Source organism: Meleagris gallopavo, chromosome 14 (assembly GCF_905368555.1).
Source record: "Meleagris gallopavo chromosome 14, MGAL_WU_HG_1.1, whole genome shotgun sequence".
In the NCBI taxonomy this organism is placed as follows: domain Eukaryota; kingdom Metazoa; phylum Chordata; class Aves; order Galliformes; family Phasianidae; genus Meleagris; species Meleagris gallopavo.
The window spans coordinates 18,142,715-18,166,952 of record NC_139417.1 but is presented as its reverse complement, the minus strand read 5'-3'; the positions used below and the strand labels follow the sequence as shown (position 1 = coordinate 18,166,952).

At 42.1% G+C, this 24,238-nt stretch overlaps 1 protein-coding gene and 1 long non-coding RNA gene across 2 annotated transcripts in view; one reads left to right on the top strand and one right to left on the bottom strand.

The window, feature by feature from the left end:
- The window catches only part of LOC104913205 (uncharacterized), a 34,454-nt gene extending 11,429 nt beyond the window's left edge, over nucleotides 1–23,025 (top strand). Inside the window, exons 5-8 of the long non-coding RNA XR_004161347.2 lie at nucleotides 5,973–6,025; nucleotides 6,231–6,341; nucleotides 16,679–16,735; nucleotides 17,389–23,025. This is a non-coding gene — a long non-coding RNA (uncharacterized LOC104913205). The remainder of the gene's footprint in view (nucleotides 1–5,972; nucleotides 6,026–6,230; nucleotides 6,342–16,678; nucleotides 16,736–17,388) is intronic.
- LRRN1 (leucine rich repeat neuronal 1) lies at nucleotides 4,776–24,226 on the bottom strand. Its single transcript, XM_085236264.1, has 2 exons — nucleotides 24,006–24,226; nucleotides 4,776–10,200 (listed from the first exon to the last, which is right to left on the bottom strand). Exon 2 carries the CDS (start codon nucleotides 9,978–9,980, stop codon nucleotides 7,830–7,832), a length of 2,151 nt encoding a protein of 716 aa, XP_085092390.1. The 5' UTR covers nucleotides 9,981–10,200; nucleotides 24,006–24,226; the 3' UTR covers nucleotides 4,776–7,829.
- Between the last annotated feature and the right edge of the window lie 12 nt (nucleotides 24,227–24,238).

Below are 24,238 nucleotides of genomic sequence, written 5' to 3'. Positions count from 1 at the left end.
GGAAGCTGTCGCTGTCAGACTGGCAGCAGCAGGATTTCCCATTTCAGTGGAGTTTGTTTAATGTGTAGCACACGTTGTTGGCATTCGGGACATGCAGGCCTGCCGTCCATTCCACCATGGGTTTGTCACAGTGCATTTGTATTAATAGAAGTCTGAGCACTGGAAAACTTAGGAAAGTTCAAATTACAAATGAGGTTCAGTGGATGTCAAGATAAAACATGATTGGAGCTGCTTAGCCAAGGACTCCAGCGTTTTTCTCTGTAAATCTAATTCAGATTTTATATCTTTCTGAGAATTCTAAGAGCCTCGCTTAGCTACACTTATTTAAACCTGATGCAGCTGAAATGTGTGCCCTCTGCTGTGCAGGAAGGCAGGCAGGGAGTCCGAGCCCTCCAGCCTTCATTTCCATCACCACGTGGTCATCTGCTCTTCGATTTGCTGTTAATGTCCGGAATAAACGATGCTCGTTCCTCCGTGATGTTGTTACTCTTTGTACTGAACTGTAGTTAACATGACCACTCTTGAATACCTATGGCCTAAATGCATTCCCCTTCCTCATCCTTTCTTTCTAATCACGTTCTCTGCTCCTTTGCTTGTTTTGATTTCTTTAAGAGAAAGATGTTTGGGTTGGCTCGTGTGTTGTTGTTTTTTTTTTTGCTTGGGGGACCAAAACTGCAGAGGATTCCAGGTTCATATGCAGGGATAGCTCTGAGCTGCTGAAGTGTAACAGTCTCCTGAGAAATGACTGTTGGTTTCTTTCTGTCCCAGCCACCTGCAGTCCATAGCAAATGGCTGTTTTAGGAGCCTCGGTGGGATGAGAAGCTTGTGTGCTTATAGAGGGGTCACAAAAGGTGTGTGCAGCTGGAGGAAGTAAAGGAAGTGTGGCTTGGAGGTGTTGGAAGATATTCTGTGTGTTTAGATAACAAGACCCGAAATATTATTAACTCTTTAGTACCATCTGTTCAATGGCTTTTGTCAAAGAACATTCATAGTTCCTATGCAGACTTCATATATATTGATTAAAACAAGTTATTAAACGCTAATTTTGTTTTGTATGATTTGAGTTATTAAATAGCTTAGATTATCTACTGTAGGTAAGACTTTCATTCAAAGCATGCCTTTTGTCAGGTGATCATTTGACATATGCTATTAGGCTTCTGTTTGCTGACTGCTAAGTGTAAGTGCAGAGCTGGGTGAAAGATCTTAGAAGATGCTCTGTTTACAATGTGTCAGAAGAGAAAAAGGTTCTTTGCCTTTATTGACACAAGGTTACGTTCTTTATGCCAGGATAACTGCAGTATTTGTCTTACTGAGCATCTGTAATAGAGACAAGGCTCTGTGCTGCAGCAGTGGCAGGAAGGACGAGGCTGCGCCTTCAGCCTGACTTGTACAGTGCTCAGCTTACATGGGAGCAGAATTGTGTGCTGTCTTCTGCAGGGAACAGTGGTCAGTGTCCTTGATCTGTCCTGTTGTCCAAGCATATTTTGATATGACAAAGGAAATGGGGCAATGAGCAGAATTAGAGAATGATACAAAAAAATGTGTTCATACAACCTTTGTCTGAGACTTTATTTAGAATGATTTTATAGAATTTCTTTGTTCATTGGGAGTATGATTTTTCTTATCGTAGTTACATTAACAAGAAGGACTGTTGGCATGAGTAAGGTACGGAGGATATTTTCACCTAGATTTTTGTTATACTTGCTAACAAAACATGAACCTGCTGCTGGTTCATCCAAGGAAAAAGAGAATAATGTTATTAAGATTTTGAAAGTGTGAGAAAGAAGTGGAAGAGAACAGGAAGGGACAGGAAAGAAATAACGTGCACTTGTACATGGTTTGTAATATCTTTTTGCATTAAATTTTGTTGTTTTGTTTTTCCCTGCTGTCTGTCTGTCAAGACACTCCCGTCACTTTCTTGAAGCGAGCCGTTGCCTGCAGAAGCAAGTGATATGGTTCATACTGACTTCAGGAGGAGAGAGGTTGGAATGTGATGATCTTTGAGGTCCCTTCCAACCCAAACCATGCTAAGACTCTAGGATAGGGATCTGAGACCTCGTGCAAGTTTAATTCATGTGGTTAGATGGAGGAGAGTGTATCGCTGGAGAACGCACACTAACTACAAGCTCTCTTGAGATGGGATTTCCAGATTGTTCCAAAGGAAATTTAGTGTCCAAATCTTTTTAAAATACAACTGGAGATCTCCTTTTCCTAGAGACTTAGTTTAGGAAAAGCTCATTGTGGTCATTAGCCTTGAATGTTCCTGGACCCTCTCAGTGGCAGTCTTGATATGAAAGAGCTTTGAAGGCACAGAAGCCACTCCTGCATCATTGGTCCCATGCGATGTGTGACAGCAGAACTTTGTGCTACGGGAGGACGGGGAGCAGTACAGTAACTGCTAACGACATCATTTTCCACAAAACCAATTTTCGTTTGCCATTTAGAGACTTGCAAACAGCCTTAGATAGCTCTTGCAATTGAAGACGATCATTGGCAGTGCTATTTAGCAACGCACTTAAACATCTGCAGCTTCATTTCAGTGTTCCCCGAGATATGCTCAGGTCAGTGTTGGAAAGCTGCTGTGTTGGCCGTTGTGCAGCTGTGCACACGGCAGAGGGACACCCCTGGGGCTCAGTGCTGTGCAGGAGGTGCACTGCTGGTGCTGGGAGCTCCTCCTGGAGCAATGTGGTGCTTGGGCTGCAGCCCGTGCTCAGCTCAGCCTCCCGCAACAGCTGGCAGAAGTTTGTGGAGCTGATGATACAAGCAAAGCCACTGAGATTATATTGTCAGGCCTAAATTTATTCATACCCTTTCCTACAAAGCCTTTTATTATTACTATTATTGAGACCTCTTCAAATGGGATTTCAAGTATAAAAGCATAATTTAATACCTGAAACCAGGAATACCAGTTATGAGCGTGTGTTTGTGTTGCAGAGCATTGAGTTGACCTGCACTCTTGGTTCTGCACGGCCCGTAAACGTGCTGTGTGGTCTTTGTGGCTTTCCACATCAAAGAACCCTCTTTGGCTCTGGACGTGGTTGACATTTCAGTTATTGCTCTTCTTCTTTCCCTGCCCTGATCTTTTCTTATGTATTACTTCTTGCTTAGAATGAAGTCCAGCAGAATAGGCTGCGGGGGAAAAGCTGCTGTTAGAAAATCTGCTCGGAATTTTTCCTCCAGGTGTGTGGTTGTGAGCAGAAATCTGGCACTGCAGCTGCCAAAAATGCAGACCTTGTTTAGATTTCTGAAAATCAGTAATACTACACTGAAGGTGGTAGGATATAAATCCCATTCTCACCATTCCCTCAACTGAAATGAGGATTATGGTTTCAAATGATCTTTGTAAAAATCCATGTTACAGAGTTCCACAGAAAATGTCTCAGAGCTGTCCAGGATTTCAGACAAGTTAACACTTCCTGAAGCTCTCCATTAGGATCTGCTTTACCTCTTTCCAGAGCTGAGGCATCACTGACGTTAATGAGATGTAAGCTTGTAACTCATTCAGTTCCTTATGAAAATTCTACTTAATGATCAGCTGTCTTTTCCATTGTGTTTATTTCTTGTATTTCAAAACCTGCTATGATTCAGCATTCCTTTGGTCTACGTGACATAAATATACAGTAGTACAAATTTTTATGGTAAGTCACCTTTACTGGAAAGAAAAATGAGTCTGTTGTTGCTTTCATACCAGTAGAAAAAATAACAGAGGCTCATAATATGCTCAAAAATAAGGAAAAAGATGTGGAGCAGAGACATGGGAAGACAGAGCTTTTTTGCTAAGGGGAAAGTTGTCCTCATTTGCAGTAATGTGGAGGCAGAGGGGCAGCACTGAAATGTGGCATGTTACAAGTTGAGCCACAAGCTGCATCCTGCTGCCAGCCAGCTGCTGCTGTGGTCCTCAAAGGGAAATAGCTGAAAGGAAAACAGGGTAAGAAGGAGGTGAAGGGAGAAGGGTTGGTAGAGAAATCAGGGATCTGCAAAGTTAAATACAAATTCCAAGTCCTTTGGTGACCTCTCATGAGCTCCTGAGATTCGCAGGGCTCTACAGGGTCTGCCCAAGTGGCAGAGGGCAGGAGGAGGCAGGCAGATGCTGCAGGGATGTGCTGGGGATGGGTGGATGGAAGTTCCCCAGTGTAAATCTCTCTGAAGTTGGAAACGGAGGTAAAAGATCTTATCTGGGGTTTTGGTAGCAGGACTCTCCCATGGGATACAACAGTGGTATTTAAACTCAGGCTGCACACAACATTTGCTCTCTCCCATGGAGGCACTCAGGGTTGTCATGAAGAATTGCAGGCTTAGCACATCCACCTTGCCTCGGGTGCTGGGATGTCAGTGCAGTGTGCTGAGAAGGCAGATCCTGCAGCAGGAATACACGTCTGTGACATCTGTGCGCTGTAATCCAAGTTCATGTCCAATGTGAGCGTGGGTCCACGGCTGTGAAGATCCCTTCTTGAGGCAAGAGGATGTTACAGTTTGGGTGAGGAAGTGCAAAATGTAGCTAGAGTACTGAATACCACACTTGAATAAGCGACTTGCTCTTCAGGGCACAGGGACAGTTTATTATTGGGAAATCATGTGGAAGTAACACTGCAAACGTTTAGCTGGGTATGAGATATCTACTCTTACATAGCATTTCTGAACAGCTAGCCAAGTGAGAGACAACCGTGGTTCTTCTCATGCTGCTTTATAGCAGCCAGGCTTCATCTCTGGTTCTGAGAAAACCGGGGTGTTTTTGTCTCCAGTGAATGGTAGATGCAGATATATTTTGAAGGCAATTAGGCAAAGAGAATATTTTTATTTTTGCTTACAACAAACTGCAAGCACAGAATTGCTAGGACAAGGCTGAAGGTTATTTGCTAAGATTGTATGCCACATGTCATTAATCTCTTACCCAGTGTTTTGTTTTTTTTTTTTCTTTTATTAGCAGAATTTTAAATTTCCAGGAGAACTGTACAGAGCTCTAAGGGCACAGATTACAAGGCTGAAAATACATGTCACTGGTGGCTGTATGTGCAGAATGTGCGGCACTAACAGGGTGTCGTGGCTGTTGAGCTGTTGTCAGGGAACCTGCGTCTCTCTGCCAGAGCCCCAGCAACATCAGCTGCCCTGAAATACTACAGATCAGCACATCCAGAAGTGTATGACTGTCATAAGGCCATTTTCTCTCGCTGTTCTTTAACAGCATTGCACTATAATGATAACAAATGACATAAAACTGCCAAATAGGTCTGCAGGGAAGAACAGGCACATAATTTCCCCAGCGGCAAGGAACACATCAGGCATTGCTTCCCTTCCCGTACACCGACCCCGTTGGACAGGAGGCTCAGGTGAAAGCTTGTTGTTACCGAGTGTTTGTGGCACAGCTGCACAAGTGCTGCAGGAAGGTGGGGAGGCAGGGGCCTCTGCAGCATCTGGCACCTGCTCAATCATTACTTTCTCAAGACAATTTTATGATGTTGTGCAAGTCGGAAGCTGTAATTTTGCTGTCAACCTTGTCCTCCCTATGTCCTCTTCTCTGGAAAAAGTACAGTGAATCTTCAGTGCAAAAGAGATCTCAGTTTTAATTCATTATCATTGTTATAATGGTAGAGGCAGTTTTAAGGTCAGGGTAGCATATACACAAGATGGTAATTATTGCTCTTAAGCTTTTCTGGAGGAGAAGGCAAAGGGAGATTTTGCATTAACATAAAATACGGGAGAAGGTGACACATGAATGCTTCCAGCATGCTGCTTCTCCATGATCAAAGGACACTTGCCTAATCCCAACACGTAACTATCATGTGATTAAAAATGTGAGATCTCATGAACGTAGAAAAAATTGTGTGTAGCAGAAGTACTTGATTTAAATGCATAATTAATAGCTTCACTCAGCTTTGCATCGAAATGCAAATTGGCAAGGCATGTATCTGAGAGACTGAGGGTTCCTCACCAAAACACACTTAGTAAAACTGCACTGACTTTTTCACTTCCAGACCGTTGGCTGAAGGGAAGAGAGAAGTTGGAAGCTGTCTGTCTGCAATTTTGGGTGAGTGCTGATTTTTTTCTTGCTTAGATAAATTAGTGAGTTAACAAAAACCAAAACAAAAACTTCAACCCCAAAATCCAGGCACATCCATTGTTGTAACAATTAACTTTTACTCACTAAGAACATTTGGCATGTAAAAACATTTAAAAGGTTGCACATCGATAAGTGGTCATAACGCGTAGAAAACTCTGTGCTTGCTCATTAGGGATCCAGTGTAACTGCAACCACACGCTCCACCAGAACCCCCCTGCTGTGACTGTGTGCAGTCCTGCTGAGGACTCCAGTGGATTCAGAAAAGACAACGTACAAAGCTTCTGTAGGTTCAACTGTCCGTTACGTGTCGATGTCATACCCAGTGCACACACAAACACCAGTGCTCGCTGAGGTCTTCCACTTTAACATACTGACTCAGTGAAATGCTCAGAGTACTTGTTGACTTTAACCCTGGTGAAACTATAGTTCCGTATCGGACCCAAACTTGTGACTGTTTGGTTGGGTTTAGCTATCTCACTTTCTGCTTTTGAGGGAACACAAATCCCATTCGCATTTTTTTCAAACGTGTATGCCAGGATTTGGTTGTTTTCTTTCAGTTTGGGAGCACTGAGTTGGTTTTTGTCCTAACTGATCATAATGACAGCTAAATGTCAGCTTCATTTGCGTCTCAGCTCCGAATACGAACAGAAAAGTATACAAAAAGGAAAAGTTTTTATACGCTGAATTTTTTTTTTTGCCATGTACCTTATGCCAAACAGTTTTGAGTCTGCATGTGACTTACAGTCTAGAAGCCAGACCTAGTTTTCTAATTATTTTCGGTATTTTGCACCCAGTGAAGAGAAAACACTATGAAAATAAATGCATAAAAAACAACAACAAAAAAAACAACCCTGCAATGTAGCTGAAATGTAATCCCATCGAGAAAAAAAACACAATATTTTTCTATGACATTTTGGGTATATTTTATGTCAAAACATGATCACCAGTCAAACTAGTGACATCTAAAACCAATACATTATTGTGACTTCTAAAATAAAAAAAATCAGAACAAAACTAAAGTTATTATAGCTCTGCCTTTGTTAAACCCCAAGGGCGGTGGTTTAAGCGCAACAAAACTCTAGTGTTTTTCAAAGGTGTCTACTGAAGATAATAAAAAGAAGAGAACAATTAACATTTAGTCTGTTACACTAAAAACCTGGGTGTACATATTTCTATTGCCTGTTAGCTTTACCTAAGCCTTTCAACTACTACAAAAAGAAAAAAAGATTCCTCTCATTGTCCAAAGTCAAAAACATTCAAATCAGTTGATACAACATTACAGTACAGTCAACTAACATCCTTCAAGGTCTCCTTCTTCTCGGTTTGAGTCCTCTGACCAGCATTACAAAACTAATTCAATGCAGTTTCAAAACTGTATGTTAGCTTTGCAAGACACTGTACTCTACTGATGGCTTCAGAAGAATGGGGTTGTGCTACTTTTGAATCACAGGTAACCCCAGCCTCTCATTAATTTTATTCAGCACTGCAGTTAGAACAGCATTAAGTTTAGCACAATAACTAAAAAAAAAAAAAAAAAAGAAAAAAAAAAAGGAAAAAAAAAAAAGAAATCTGGAAGCTAGGTGAAGCTGCCATTTGTGTCAAACAGTTGCGATACGCTATACTAAAAAATTCTGAAATATCCACCTGTCCTCACCACTCTGCCACAAACTAGCAAAGTCAAAAATACAAAAGTCTTCAACTTCTCATTTTTGCAGAATAAAGCAAAAAAGTCTTTGTGCTCCTTACTACCAGAAGCAAAATATCCTCTGAGTTACCACATGTAATAGCTTCTGGATGTGTCGACTTGGGTTGGCTTGGTCTCTGCAGAACCATCCTTGTCCTTATCGCTGTCGCCTTCCCAGAGATTAATAAGTGGAGGATAGAGCTCATTCAGGGGGATTGAGGAGGTCTTTTGCATATATTTTTTCAATGAATGGTGGTAGTTTTTTCTCTTAAATCTTTTTGCAATGTAAACAGAAATGGAGGCAAGGCTAATTACAGCAAACATTGATCCCATTACCGCTGCCAGAGCAGTGCTGGTTTCTTGGTCTGAAATATCAAGCGCAAAAGCTGCATTTTTTGTTGTAACGTTAACGCAGGACTTTTGTGTTTGCTGGTGGATGTTGGACACGGTGAGACACACTTCATAATCTGTAGAAGGTTGTAAATGCGTGAGGTTGTATTCATGTACATCAACTGGGACCCGAGCGGTGTATGTAATGTGAGGGTTGTCAATCTTCATAGTAGCCGATGACCATTTTAAATTGGAAGTCATGACATTGGAGTTAACTTTCCAAGAAACTAAAATGGAATGCGATTCAGCTTGCTTCACAAAGATTTTCAGGACCTGGGTGCCATCCAGAAGCGTTCCGTTCACCCGGATTGTGGCAACCCTGGTGTCAGCTCCCTCTATGTTCTGAGCAACACAGGTGTACCTCCCTGAGTCTTCAATCTGAATATTGGAGATTTCCAAGGTGCCTTCGCTGCTCAGCTTGTATTTGTCAGAGAGGCTTTCAACAGTTACTTTATTTCCGAGGGGAGTGACCCAGTAAATTTCTGGCTCGGGTTCTGCCATGGCCCTACAGTCTAAAAACACTGTCATGCCAATGTCCAAGTTTAAGTGATTTGGAAAGGTCTCGTGAGAGATCATTGGAAGACACTGCTCGTTTGAATCCTGTATTAATACTTCTTTTACCTGTTGTCCTCTGTACTCTGGAGGCATGGCGCAGAACATGGAGAGAGGTTCCATGAAGCGGATGTTGGTTTTGTTCGAGTTGATCCAATGAATGACGCAGTCGCACCGCAGAGGGTTGCTGTGGATGCTAATTTCACGCAGGTTTGGGAGGGACTCCACTGTTTTTTGGTAGACAGCGTTCAAGGCGTTGTTATTCAGCATCAAACTCTCCAGGGCAGGGACGTTACGAAATGCCAAACGATGGATGTAAGACAGCTTTGGGTTGTTGGTGGCTTCCAGCTTTGTAAGTTCAGGCAGGTTGTCCAGCGCATACCTATCCATAGAAACAAGCTCTGCCATGTTATTAATTCCAAGCTCTTTCAATCTAAGCATGTTTCTAAAATCACCTTCTTGAATTTTATGAATTGGATTTTTGTTGAGATCCAGGAATTTTAGATTTGGAACTTTCTCAAGTGCAAGCTGAGGAACTTTCACCAACTTGTTGTCATAGAAGGAAAGACTTTCAAGACTGTCCAAGCCTACCAAGGCATTGCCAGGGATGTCTGTGAGATACATACCTGCCAAAACAAGACTCCTTAAATTGGAGAGTGGTTTGAAGTTCATATCTAGTATTCCAATCACCGGATTTTCTCCAATCATAAGAATCTCTAAGTTAGGAGTAGAATCAAACCAACGGCTGTCAATAACCTTTAATTTGTTGGAGTTGAGATGTAATCTTAAAAGATTCTTCAGGCCAGAGAATGCATTTGCAGAAATGCTGCTGATCTGATTATGATTTATATATAACTCCTGAAGATTGCAAAGGTCTTGCAAGCAATAGTCAGTCATCTCCATGATCTGGTTTTCCTCCAGGTGCAAAGTGGTTAGCTGAGTAAGATTTGAGAGCCCCACGTCTTTGATGCTTGTGAAGTTATTTTGTGAAAAATCTAACTCTGTTAAATTAAATAGCAGTTGGAGTTCATCTGTGGTCTTTGCAATATTGTTGCTTTGTAACAGAAGGACTTGAGTGTCACTGGAAAGATTGCTGGGGATTTTTGTTAAACGAAGGTCATTGCAGTCAACTGTTGTGGCTTCCCTGTATGTTGACTGTGGTGTAAACCATGGCCTGATTTCGCATACACAAAGCTGGGGACATTCATTACTCTGTACGGAAGACTCAGTTAATGAATTCGTTAGCAATTCTAGCACCACCTGGCAAACAGTTAAAACTAATCTAATCTTAGCCATGCTGGTCAGCTAGTGAATTTAGCTCCCCAGCCCCTTAAAATAACAACAGACCGAGAGTGTAATTTGTTGTCAGGCAGGAAACGTAAAGCTTAAAATTTGGTGTGAAAGGCTTGGACATCCAGAAGATGAAAGTTGATTTTGTAAGGTTAGAGAAGACAATAAATGGTCTGAAGGCTCTCAGCTGCTCCTCTGTGTTCCAGGATCTTCTACAAATCCTTGCCTGAAGATAAAACAGATAAGGAAATGTTATGCTCATGTGTCATACACAGTTCATATATTCTTTCTTCGTCCTTTAAAGAAAAGGACCTGTGACGACAGTTGAAAGCATTTTAATATGCAGATCTCTTAAGAAAATTCATACTTGGTGCAGTAAGATATGTATAGTTTGGAACTCTCCTCTATTTCAGATCTGCATGAGATTGTTCTTGAGTGACTACAAAAATATATGTAATCATCTGAAAAGAAAACTTCCAGATCTCTTATTTTTATTATTCAATATCGGTTTGAATGGCTTAGGAAGCGTTGAAGGCCCAGGACATGCATTTGAGTACAGGCAGATACCAAATGGGTGTTCAGAACACGATCCCGAATAGAAGCCAGGCTGAGAGTGTTATTCCAATGACTTGTATTTTGACTATAGAGAATTATGGCTTAGAAACATGTGGCTTTCTAAGTTTCAAGCCAAATGCATAAGAACTTTGACAAAACTCATCCAAGTTAATCAAATCAGTTCCAGATAATAGTTTAGATTTGATCCAGCTAAGCGCCAAACAATAACACCAAATATGATTAAATGCCTGCGCTGTCCTTCTTTTAGCTGTCTGTACTGCATTGTGTCACGTGGAATATTTACCCTAATTCCAAATCACCGAATAAACTACAGAATTCATGTATGTTTTTACACTGAAGTTCTCATAAAGCACGTGTTGAAAGGAAACTTGATGGTGTCCATCAGGCCTCCCAAAATGTGAGGTGATGCTGCATCTCGTGCTATAGTGATTGCAGTTAATTATGTTAATTACCAAAAAAGATGAATCGTCTGAAAACCCTCAAGTTGTGCTTTGTCTGAAAAAGACTAAGAAACACTGATAAACTGTAGTAGAAGAAATTAGGAAAAAGCTGCTTTATCTTGTTTTTAATTAGAATTTAGGGAAGCTTCAACTTAGCCAAAGCTCACAAAAAATATTTCTATATAAAATGGAAGAACTAAATACAACTTTTAAAAATAGTCATCTAGATAGTGGTGACAGGAATGACATTTATAATACATAATTATTGCAAATTCTGATCAGCATATTAAATAACTTATGTCAGATTATGATAAGCGGTACAAGCCAAAGAGCCTTTTTATTTGGGTGCACTGTTATTTGTTCTGTGGTTGTATTTTGGATGAATATAACCAGGAACACTGGCCAGAAAGCATTTGACCCTGCTGAGTTAGATTTTCTGTCTGGTAGCAAAGATTTCAATTAGAGATGAGAAAACCGTGCTGGAGGGGGAAAAAGCCAAATGCAGAACAAACATTCCTTCTCAAACATCTTTGAACTGATGAAAGAACTGAATACAACATTAACTGCATTAGAAAAAAATCCTAATGATGGCACTGTAGTTGTAAGAATATACACTACAATAGAGTGATGAGGAAGGTGACATAAACTGAGTTATTCTGGCTTTTATAGAAGCTTCTCTCGGTAACAGTCCATTTGTAGCTGATGCAAAATAGAGTTCTAGCAATACTGATGATGTCAGAAGCTTAATTAATTCCAGATTTTGCAGCATTTGTAGTATTTGTCATGTAATAATTCATGATTTAATTCAATAACAATCTCAGAGTTTTACTTAAGAAGCCTTGAGCTGCAGTTCTGTGTGGTCTGTTCCCTTGCAGTATGGACATTTCTCTTCCAGCTTTGCAGTACTGGCTCAGAATGAGGCAAAAAAGCAGCAGTACCAGGCAGCAATGTGCACCAAACCAGATAGCTCTGCAAGAGGTAATACTGCTCCAATTGTTCACTCCTTCAAAGCCTGTCCTGCAACTTGCACCTAGAAAGGTGATGTACAGAAGGATGTCCGTGCCTTATAAAGCTGCAGTCCCTACTGATATGTTACTACTGATTTAACTCTGATGTAGTTATATGAATCATGTAATGCTTTAAAAATGAAACTGCCTGAAAAAGACTTCAAAGCTTCTTTTAGAATGTGGGGGAGCATGTCCTCAGTATTAAAAAAAAATAATAATAAATTAATTCAGTCATTTCTTTGTCAAATATTTATATCATCATACACATTGTATTTGTTGTTTTTCCTTGTTAAGAAGGTACTTCTGTATTAATTGAATAGACTTCTGGTATTTTGATCACTCTAGGAATATGATTTTACAAGTTAACAGTGACACTTTCTCTTCTCTAGTTATTTGCTACTGCAAATAGATTTAGTTCTCTTCAACTGGAAAATGTTCTTTGGAAATGACCTGCACGTTATTGTCTCCAATCTCCTCCAGCCCAGGGAAGCATGGATGAAGCCAGTAGTGAAAATCCATTGTAATGTAACAGTAAGTTCTGATCAGCTCCACATGCCCAGCCAGTCTGATGCTGTGCTTTGTGAATGACATCCAGAGGCCACAGCACAGGGAAAGGCCAAGTCATGGACTTTTGCATTACCTGCTGCTTATGTTGTAAAACCTCATCCATCGCTCTAGTAAAAACTAAAAAAAGTAGCAGTTATCACTGTAAAAAGTGTGCTATAGTTAGTTAGTATTAACTAAATAGTAATGGCTGTTTTGTTCTGTGGTTTATATATGCTGTGGTGGATTTGTTGGTGGATAAGCTGAAGGACACCCAGACTTTGAAAACAAAATCTCTGACACTATATGGTTCAAAATGACCATTGACAACAAATTACAGAGATAAGCAGATAAACTAGGCATGGGTCCTGGGAAAGAGGAAATATTCCCAGTGAAGTCAGTGAGGCTGAATTAAGAATTTGAGTGTCATTATTTGAGTCTCATTATTTGCTGATATCTCAGTGTTCTTGGCCAGTGAGAATCCTTCTGTGTTGAGTTACTGTGTTTGGGGTTGGTTTGTTCGTTTCTTGGAAACAAACACAGTTCCTCCATAGTAGCTGAATGTAGTAGGAGCCAGTGGGAAGTCAGGGAGCTGGTTCAAAAGATTTCAGCTTTGGAAAGCCACGTGGTTGCTCCAGAAAAGGGGCACATAAAATCTTTTTTTTCTGAAACTGATGTTTAATGGGGGCCATGTGATTGGTAGAAGTTGTTTTGATTGTGTGTTAGAAACTATGTATTTAAAAAAAATATAGTGGGGAAACTGCCAGGCCTGGGAGGTGCACTGCAAACTGTCCTGGTGAGGCTCAGCATTGACTGTGCTTTAGACATCAGCTTTTAGCATTCTCTGCCTTCCTTTCTGTTTATGAAATTCATTTTTTAGTGCACCAAACCACTACAATAGTCATTACAGGTGTGAACTTGCTATCAACAGAAATAATGCTTAATTTTATGGGAGATGCATAGAGGGAATTATTTTGCTAGGGGCTAAATAAATACATTTTCCATAGTACCTCTCAATTCCCAGAGCATTAAGAAACCACATTTCTGTCAGTAAGCAAATCCACAGCTGATGTCTGGGCTATCAGCGTGCTCATATTTCTTGCAGACTGAAAATGTGATCATCATTCTTGCTTCTTCCCTCCCAGTAATGCAATGGGGAGGATTCCTTTCTGTCTGGGTTGTGAAAACTGCTTAACTTAGAGTATTTGTTTTGCCAAGGGAAGATAATGGTAGGGAAGAAGGGGGGCATTTGGTTCTGGGGCAGGAGGGCCCTCATTGCAGTGCTCCTGCCCCAGAGGAGAGCTGTTGACTGGGGGTGATCCAAGCAAAATCAGGGTTAAGTTCACATCACAGTAACAGGAGAACGTTAAGGAACAATCCCCTCCCAAAAAAACAAAAAAACCCTGTTCATCACAGTGTTTGTAGTTAATTTGCCGACTACAAAACATAGATGCTGAATGTGTTTTCTTGGCCAAAGGAAGATGAAGCATTGTCGCTTCAGTGGCAGTTGTATTAATGGTCACTGTTAACAACTGCTGTAAAAAGAAACAATATAGTTTGCACAGGGCTATTTGGGTACCTGTTTAGAAACAGCTATTCTTCTATTCTAGTAGAATTGAAGAAAACATCACCCTCTCCACAGTTAAGTAGTTCATTCTTGAAAAATTCCCTTTCTATTGCAAGTACCATCAGCACAGATTTTGGTTGGCAGCCATATATGCTAAACACGCCTAGGTAGGAGTCTGAGGGATCAGATACACACAGAAAATTACCTCGGGCTAAGACAAGCAATTTATTTTGTGCTCGCTGTGAGCCAGAAGCACACGCTGATCTGCAGCACCTCCCCATTTCTCCACAGTGCCATTTTCATCCAGCAAGCCTAAGCAATGCAGCGAGTCTTTTGGAAAATTGTCTGTTGTGCTAATGTTCTGTTAATGACTTGTGCAGCTTGCTTATTTCCCCATCATCATCGTCTGTGAAACGACTGCTGTCGGAGCTCCCCGCAGCACCGTGCTGCTCAGGGAAGCTCAGAGGCGGCACTGCGGGCTGTGGGGAAGGCCTGGGCCTTGCAGCCAAGTTATGGCAGCACGCGGGCACAGTAATGCCTATCTGTATGATCTGGAGAGCCTTCAGCTAAAGCACGGGGATTGAGAGAGCTGAACACAGGGCAGAATGGATACAAAGCATTACTGAGTCGGGGCAGGCAGCACCCATGGGGTTAGGGATGCTGTGACAGGCAGGTGCGCTTGGCCTGCTTGGGCCTCGAGCCCTCTGTGGTAACAGCTGGCCCTAGCTGAGTTGGGACATGGACAATTTTAAGAAAAGGATGTTGAGCTGAGGTGTTTGCAGTTCCGTATCCATGCATTTTGTGTGGAGGAAAACTGAGTTATTGGTGCTGCACTGCACTTTAACAATAATCTTCAATAGCGTGATGCAAGGGAGACATTCATGTACTGCCATAGGTATGTGTACGTGCAGCCGCTAAACTGCTGTGGAAGTAAGCACAGCACAGAATCTTCTCTAAGTGTTGTGTTCCCATAATCAGGTCTTATTCCAGCAAAGAGTTGCGGTGTACCTCCTAGAGAAAGCCTGCTCCTGGACTCAGAGGTTAACAACCTGGTTAGATGCAACTAACCTACATGGAGAGTTCATTTCCCACGAGTCACATTTAGAAGTGCAATCCTGTTTAGAGAAAGATTGAGGAATTGTGTCTGATAGCAAGCCTTTCATATGGAAGTTTTTAAAGTTGTGGATGTCATCAGGAAATAAGATACTGACAAGATTGCATGGGTAAAATACAGAAAAGTCAAGCTCAAATGATGCAAGTCACTTGAAAAAGCATAGCAGAATCTGAAAACAGGAGTTTGTTGTTAAAAGCAAAGACAGAAGAAAGGACTTATAGAATATGTAATAAAGGTACAAAAGCTTCAAAATGTGTTTTCAGGGATTTGTAATATTTACAGTTATGGTTTTTTTTTTTTCCAGACAAGTAATGCATTGCTTTTTAAACTGTATCTTTTTGTCTGCTCACATGTTCCAAAATAAAGTCAGTGTTTAATTTTAGGGAAAGCTCCAGGGAAGCAGGGAAAGCTGTGATGAGAAGGCGATTTGCTGTGTTTCAGAAGGCAACCTCAGCATGTTTTATCTGTACTCTTCTGAAAAATACTAGCCTTATCTCCATGGAAGAAATGTAAAGAGCATCCTCTTCATAATTCTTGCACTTCAGAAACAGCATATTACATCTGACATGTTTAAAAATTGCAATTTATTGTGGGCCTATTCTTAAAGCTTGTGTCTGATGCAGTGTTTTTCACTAAAATATTGAAGTAATTTTGTGGGAGAGAGAAAAATTCTTTCCATTTATTTACTGATCTTGAGTACAGAGGGATACCTTGCATAGTACAGTTACTGTACATGGATGGCCCATCAACTCAACCTTGGAATTGCAACCCTGCTTGTCATCTGTTTGAAAATCTCTTGCAAATTACCATTAACAAGTCATATTAGAAACATCAGGAATAATAAGTGCTTTCAAACAGTGGGTTGTCAAATTACATAGTCTGTTTGTTCTTTAGGAAGGAAAAATTCATAAAAGCATTTAAAAGCCTTGAAAACCTGAAAGGCAAGACATGTTTGTTCAGTAGTAATATTCTTACATGAGAAACTCAACTTATTTTCTTAGCATGTTTATTTTCATAAGAAAATGTTTGTTTTCATGAGAAAATAGATTAATCTTGAGAAAATATGGGCTGTTCTTTTGTGCTCACGACTGTAGTTTTCATCTCCTCCTACACAGGGTCTGGTCCTGTTCAGTATGAAGGCAGTAGTGAAGCTTTTATTTCATTCACTGGAGAAGAATCATGCGCCTTATTATTATCCTCATTCTGTGTAATTACCAGATAAAATTATTTGAATAAATTGGCTTTCATGACAACCAACCAAATCATTTCTATCCGGGCTTAAAAGCCAATTTCATCTCCTTGTAGCTCTTCTGCACTGGAAGGCAGGACAAGTACCTGGAGCAGCCAGAGCAGCATGCCCCAGCCCGGCCCTCACCCTGTGCCCTGCTCAGCTTTTGGGGCAGCTCCACAAAGATGGCACATCCCTCTGCTAACCTGCATCTTTTGCTTTCCAACAGATCAAAGGTACCATGGTTGATGAAGGACGGAACATGAAAATTCATTCATTTCCAGCTGTACGTGCTGTCATGTATTCATATCCTTCTGTATATTTTAAATGCTAGGGAGAATTTAAACCTAATTGGTTTTAGCTTGTAGAGCGTCAAAAATTTACAGAGCATAGCTAATTTTGGGAGACCTGTTCCAACTATTTTTTGCATTTAGTGTATTTGCTGGCTAAAGCATGAAAGAAGACAAACATTACAGAAATATTACTGCATCTTCTAATTAAAGAACAGGCAGAATTCAATCGTGGCACATTCCAAATCTCTGTACTAAATGAAAGGATCTGAAGAACTTGTTACTCATGGGGGTATGTGCTTCCTGGATTTCATACTAGAATGACTCTGGCAGTAGGAAGCAGAGGCAGAAGGGTCCAAATCAAATTAAGAAAAATAATAAAATATTAATGGGAATTTTAAAAAAGGAAATAGCTCTAAAAGAAGAATGGGGGGATTTAAAAGCTTAGACTAGGCTTTTGGATTAAATTTCTGGTTCGTTTTCTTTTTTGACTGCTCCAAAAGGCAAGACAACTTTGCTAGCAGATGTTTTAAAAATGCTAAAATGTGGAATACATAAGAAATATTTCTAATAGCAAGAAATACGGATGCCAGAACTGCACAAAACTTTCAGAGTGCAATAGAAAAACCATCGTCGTCTTTCCTTGCAGACCGGCTTTCTGGCAATGTGATTACTTTACTTCCTACGCAGTTCTAGATCAAACTCCAGTTAATGAGTCATTGCGGATCCCCATGGTCGGGAAAGACCCCAGCACGTAAGTAGTTGTTACTACAGTAAAAGATGCCAGAAAATCTTTTCCTGGAAATGGTAGCCAATAGATAACTCACTCATTTCAGCTTTTATTTATGTACGTGTTATAAAAAGAACATACAGTGGTGCTGGCTTTAGGACATTCATAACACTTAATAAAAACCCATGTGTAGGTGTGCATGCATGTGTACATGTACATGGAATAAGTAAATCGTATATAGCTTCACCTTTATTTTCAGGCAAGAAGAAAAGAGGTGTTTTTTTTTTTTCTGTTGATCCTTGTTGCTACTTTAGCAATTGTTTCCTGCAGCTGTACTACGTATGTAGTTTTCAATTATGGGTGATTAAGTATGAATCTATACTTTATTATTAGCTACATCTATATCTACTCCAATTATATGTGTAGTGGCGTACACAGACACCAGCTGCTAGAATAAAATAGACCTTTATTGATTTTTTTCCTGGAGTTATACGCTTGCAAGATCAAATTTTCTATTTCTGAGCTATATTTACATGTAAATGTTAATAAAACCATATATCAACTTGCCTGATATACAGGCCCCTTATTGTTCACTCATGACTAGCAATAACAACATAAATAGATTTATCATGGGAGGTACTGAGAGATCTAATAGAAAGGCTGTTAGCACTGAGGCAAAGATCTGGAACTCAGCCAAGCTGAGATGGGATAGAAGTAATTCCATTAAATGGCCATAGATTTGTTTTTGGTAGTCGTCTGAAGAAAGGTTTTGTTCCCATCTATGAAAAAAGTTATTTTCTCCCTAGTCAAATAGCTATATTAAATGATCCTCCCCTGCCACTCCTGGCAAGTTTTCTGTGCTTTTGAATGGGTTTCTACATGAAGTTCCCATTTGTCTGAGAGCCTTCTACTTCTATTCACCACCGATAACATCAGCTACACTGTAATGAGAAAATAAACATTGTATGGAGCATGTGTTTTCTATCATTATTTCTCTCCAAAACTTTTATAGCAAGTTTTGCTTGAGATGCAGAGCAGATCATCTACCACATCACCTGAAAACTACAGCTGAGAATGGAGAGAACGTTAATAGCCTCTACTCACTGATTTCTTTTTTGTTTGAAGTGCCACTAAATCTTGAGTCTTTGTTCTATATAGAACCTTTGTTCTATATATCCCACCCTTGCTTTGAGAAGTTCAGGACATGGATATATATATATATGTATGTATGTATGTATGTAGAAAAAAAAAAAAAGGTATTGATATGTTTAAGAATAGACCCATAAATCGTTCCGTTAGCTCCATTTCTTAGTCTTGTCATTGCCAAGTCAGCAGCTCTTCCACAGATGGGTTTATTTCAAAGTGCTTGCAGAAATGCTGCATGTCGCAGAAAACAAGTTATTTTAAGTTAACAAAACTCTATAGATAAATCTTTACCTAATTAAGGTGATTTATCCAGGCACGGTAGCGTTTAATCTGTCTGTACTAGACTCGTCTCACTTGCCAACTAACTTAGAAAGAACATTTATCTGCTTTTGCTCAGTGCCTTGTGCTGCTGTGAGCTGCCTGTAGAGACCTGCTCTTCCAGCTCAGCTCTTGTTCACCTATGGGTCAAATAAGTTAGCTTTGTAACACATCTACAATTCAGTGCAGTGTCTATTGTGAGCAGTGGATCTCTGTCAATATTTAGTGTTTCTGTTAAGAGTGACAGATCGCTTGTAATTTAAAAATTGAGCAAGGCCAATCAGTAGCTCATCTGCATCCCAGTAATTATATGCAGCACATTAGCAAGGTATGCATTTACTAGGTATTTTTGGACTCGCTTAATCGAATAAATGAAATGATGTATGAAAAAAAAAAAAAACAGAATATGGAGGATTTATTGTAACAAGGACAAACATTTCCAAATCACAAAAAGAGGTAAATTCAAGCTTTGATTGATACTTTACATATATGTGTGTGTGTGCATATGCATATATAAAAGCCAGTCTACCAAATTTTGGACTTACTTAGTCATTATCCCAAGTAACATCTGTGTGTTTATTAGTAGTTACTTAATCTTTGGTTCTTGATGTTGTGGGCCAACCCATGAAAATCACAGAGCCCTAAGCACACGTTCCACAGGCAGACAGGAGAACCCTGCTGCCATCACAGCGGATGTTCTGAAAGCACAAGTGTGCTGTGCCCCTCTAGTTGTGCTGCTCTGGTCATGAGTCACACAGAGCTTAATATGAATCCAATTGTAAGTGAACTGCAAAGACTGCATTTTGCTTAATGACCATCAAGTTATGTTGACTGCACAGTAGTAGTTGTGAATGAAACAGAAAAAGAACCGTTGATGAGAATACGATGCATCAGATTCCAGTAAAAAGAGGAAAAGGCAAAGGACCATTTCCCTTGAACTGGAGCATCCCCATGCCTTCCCCCATCTACCAATGTCATCTTTAAAACTTGACTCTGGCAGGATAACCTCTGGTGAAATATCCCACCAAGAGACAAAGCTGCAGGCTACTGAGATGGAGGTCTGCGTTAACTGCATCATCAGCAGGGGAGCTCCTCCAGGTTTGGGAGGTAGTGAAAAAGGCCTTGGCACCGAATGGAAAAGGCAGGTGTTTCTGGAAGGTAAGACTCCATTCCTGCACCAAAGGGACACAACAGGCACAGACCTCCTGGGGGAGGCTCAGCTTCAAAAAGGTCAGGATTCCTGCTCTAATCAAAGCTGACTGATGCATGAATGCTACATTCACGGCTGCTGCTTAAATTAAATACCTGGAAACGAGATGCTGACAATCTCTAGAATTCCTAAACAAAACCTGTAAGTCATCTATCTTGCCTACAGTGTTAAACAGAGCGCTTCAGTTTGTGAAGTGGCCAAGGAAAATACTGCCCTGTGTTACCACCAAGGACCAGAGGTCAGCACTTCGAGGGAGAGTTATGCAGCAAGAGCATCGTACCAAATAAAGTAAGAGAGAAAGCTATTTCTCTCTGGCACTTTTATAACATCTGTGCATTCTCAATACAGCATCCTGTTAAGTATTTCAGGACTTATTTACAACTGCTTTTCCCTTATCTTTCTTTAAGTATATATATTTATAAAAAACAACAAACAGGTATCTGCTCCCTTTTGTATACTTGATCTTTAGAAATTGTGCTCCAAGTAAAAATCTGTTCCCATTCTTTTGGCAATTCGTTCAGCTGGAAGGTCAAGAAGATGCTGGCTTGTACAACCAATCAAATTAAAGTCTTACAAATTAGAAGGTGAAGTTGTGAAAGCATTCAATGTTTTACAGTGGAATTTAAGAGCAGACACTAATTCTCTTCCCATTGATGCCAAAGACTTCTGCTTTCTTCATGAGGAAGAGAATTAGGCCAACTCAAAATAGGCCAATCCAGTATTTTCCTTCAGTGTCACACATAAAAATGAAAGATGACATCTAAATTGCAAAACAAAATTCAAATAAAGTTGCACAGCTTCAGGAAGCAATAAGAGAAGGTAACTTGAAGTACCTTAGTCCAGGTACCTCTCAGAACGGCATGGAGGCATGCCCCGTTACTGGCCTCGTGAAGCCAATTAGTGGAGGATTAATTAATCAGCTGCAGGAAGAGAGTCTAGAAAAGCAGACTCATCGCATGCATGCTCAGTAGGCTGTTTCTTAGCAAAGTAGCCCTCTGATTTTTCTTTTCAGAATTCAGGCACTCTGGTTTAGGGAAGCAGGATTACCACGCACTGACAAAAGCAGCTCTAAGCCAGGTAAGAATCAAAAACATGAGCCTATCTTCTCATAGCAAGGCACGCGTTAAGGGTAGAACTGAAGATGAGTAGGAGAGCACTTTGTTCCTGAAGTGAACTCCTGTGGATGTGTGCAGGTGCACCTGGTGGCGGCACCCAGCCTCGCTCCCTATGCCCCATGCTGGCATCGCTGCCTCCAGCACAGCTGGGAGAAGGTAAGGCTCTGCACTCAGAAATGAGGTTCTGAGTTGTCTTAGGAAAAAAAAAAAAAAGCATTTTGTATTTACCACAGCATTTAAGGTCTGATCCTGCTAATTACTTAACTGCAGCTCAGGATTTAGGATTTGTTGTGGGAGCTCTGTGCATCCTGCAGGATGGTGCTTCTCACTGCATGAAGATGTGAGCGCGGCTTTGGGCTGAGCTGTGGGCTCACTGCAAATTACCATTGTATAAACAGACAGCAGCTCAATGGATTTATGTGCTGCCCAAAAGTTTGCATAGATTTTCTGCAGTTCTCTGTCTACAAAATGTCTGCCAAAAAAAAAAAAAAATCTTGAGCTTGGGAGGATGAAGTATCACACGTGTATTGTTCATGTAGCTATGGTAACCTACAAATGCCACCAGTGTTTCCATTTCATACACAAATGAGGGGACAGCTGTGGAGACCACATGTCTGCCAATGGAATAATATATGTGAACTAGGATGGCTCGGCCAGAAAATTACAACTCATTTATATTAATCAGGGCTTCAAAGAACGGCCATCTCCGCAGAGATGAAGTCCACAGTAAAAGGGAGTGATTTTGTTTCTCATAGCATTTGACTCTTCAGTAAACATCTTCACCATCCTCCTACTTGCTGATTTAGAAGTGTTGTGAGCAGGCAATGCCCTTCTGTAAACCTCACTTCACTTTTTTCCTTGGTGTGGTTCTTTTTTTTGCTGCCTGCCCTTAGTCTGGCCCAGCCCAAAGCCCACCTGGGAAAGCAGCAGTTCCCAAGCAGGCAGAAATTAGCTCAGAACTGGAACCTGGCTGCCAAAGTGAGACAACAACAACAACAACTTTTTTTTTGGTTTTACTCACTGATAACACTAACAGAAATAAAAGCTTCAGAACAAATACTATTTTTTTTTTTTTTAAGTTGTAAAATATGAACTCTGACCTTATATCATCCCCACCACTACAATCAACAATAAGAAAGACAACCTAGCAAACTCAACAATACAAATCAACAGCCTTTTCAGCAACTACTGAGCTGCAGTACAGGCAGGGCTGTGATGCAAGGCAGCTGAGTGCCCCTCGGATCCCTAAGCAGCAGCTGGGGGCTGCCAGCAGCAGCAGCACAACAACACGCACTGCTCAGCAAAAGTTTCCCTGGCTGCTGCAGTGCCACGCTGCTGTAGCACCTCGAACAAAGGCTGCTGCATCGGGGCTGCCACTGCAGGCAGCCAGCACCGCTCCACGCGCCGCGCGGTGATGGTGTGAGCCTTCATGAGTGCTCATTTAAAGGACTGCATTTTCTATGTGATCTGGACTGATATACGTCTGTGTGTGTTTTTAAAGCAGAGCTTCCTCGCTTTCAGGGTTCAGCCCTATTAAACCAACAGGAGCAGAAGTTTCTCATCGCAGCCTGTTGGGATGCTCTCAGCATGGATTTATTCATGTTCATTAAAAACAAACGAAAGAAGCAACAGTAGTTTTTCACTGTTGATGTTACAATGCCCTTATCCTTTTGTAATCTGTACAACTTGATACAAAACCCTACTACTTTCAACAGTCAGCAATATTCTTCAGGTCTGTTCTAGCTACATGGAGGATACTTTATAGCATCCCACCAGCTGACCTTTTGAAATCCTAACTGCCTACTGCACTGGGTGTTTCTGTAAGGACTACTTTAAGTTTCACTCCGATAACTGCACACTTCAACCCAGCCCTTCAGACACCTACGGAGGCCGACGTTCAGCTTCGGACATTTGAAGCATCTGCAAGATCACCCGGTGTGCACCTCCATCCCTCCCAATGAAAAGTTTACTGCCTCCTTCGGAGATACGGCTTTGTTTACAGGGCAGCTTTAAGTCTGCGAGGGAAGGACCGACGGGTTCACAGAGCAGCTTCGTTCGAGAGATTCTAACGGGAACCACGGAGCTCCTTCGGGACAAACCCACAGCGGCCCCCGCGCTATTTGGGGCGGATTCCGGAGCGGATTTCCCCGGTTACCCAGCGGGAAGCGCTCTCCGAAGCGGCACAGCAGCAGCCCGGGGACACCCGCCGCGCTCAACCCGCAACACCGCGCCCGACCCGCAGCCCTGCGGCAGCGCGGCAATGCTGCGCGCGATTTTCAGCCCCGCGAGCGGCGTGCGCCAGAACGAGCGGGCAGCAGGGGGCCGATAAAAGGGGCGGAACCCCCCCCCACACCGGCTCCTATCGGCATGGCGAGGAGCGCGCGGCGACGGAGGAACCCGGCCTCGGACCGCAGGCGGCCCCGCGCACACCGCGCCTTTATCCCGCGCTCCATTGTTCCACCGCGGGCTCCTCGTCCGCTCCCATCGCTCCGCGTGAATGGATGAGGCCAGACAGCTGCCGGGACGCGCTGCCATTCGCATGCAAATCAGAGGGGGCGCGGACGCGCGCCGCAAACTTCAGCCTAGGGCACGGACCCCAGATAGGGAAATAATAACGGCCGTACGCTACGACAGGGCCGCTGCGCCCGACTGCGGGCAGCAAACTTTCCCCCCACCTCCCGCCGGGCATCGCCGGGCATCCCGGGGCGATCCCCACCGCGTCCCCCGCCCCTCCCAGCGGCACTTACCGGCGCCCGGGGGGGCGCTGTCCGCGCGGCCGCTCCTCTCCCGCACGCAGCGGCGGCGCCGACATCCGCGGCGGAGAGAAGGCGGAGGGACCGAAGGGAGGAGCGCAGCGCCGCGCTGCTGCCGCCTGCCTGCCCGCCTGCTCGCTCGCTCTGTGCCGCCGTCGGCGCGCACCTGGGTAGGCGCTGGCGGTCAGCTGACGGGCTGCGCTCCGATTGGCTGCCCGGCCGCGGCG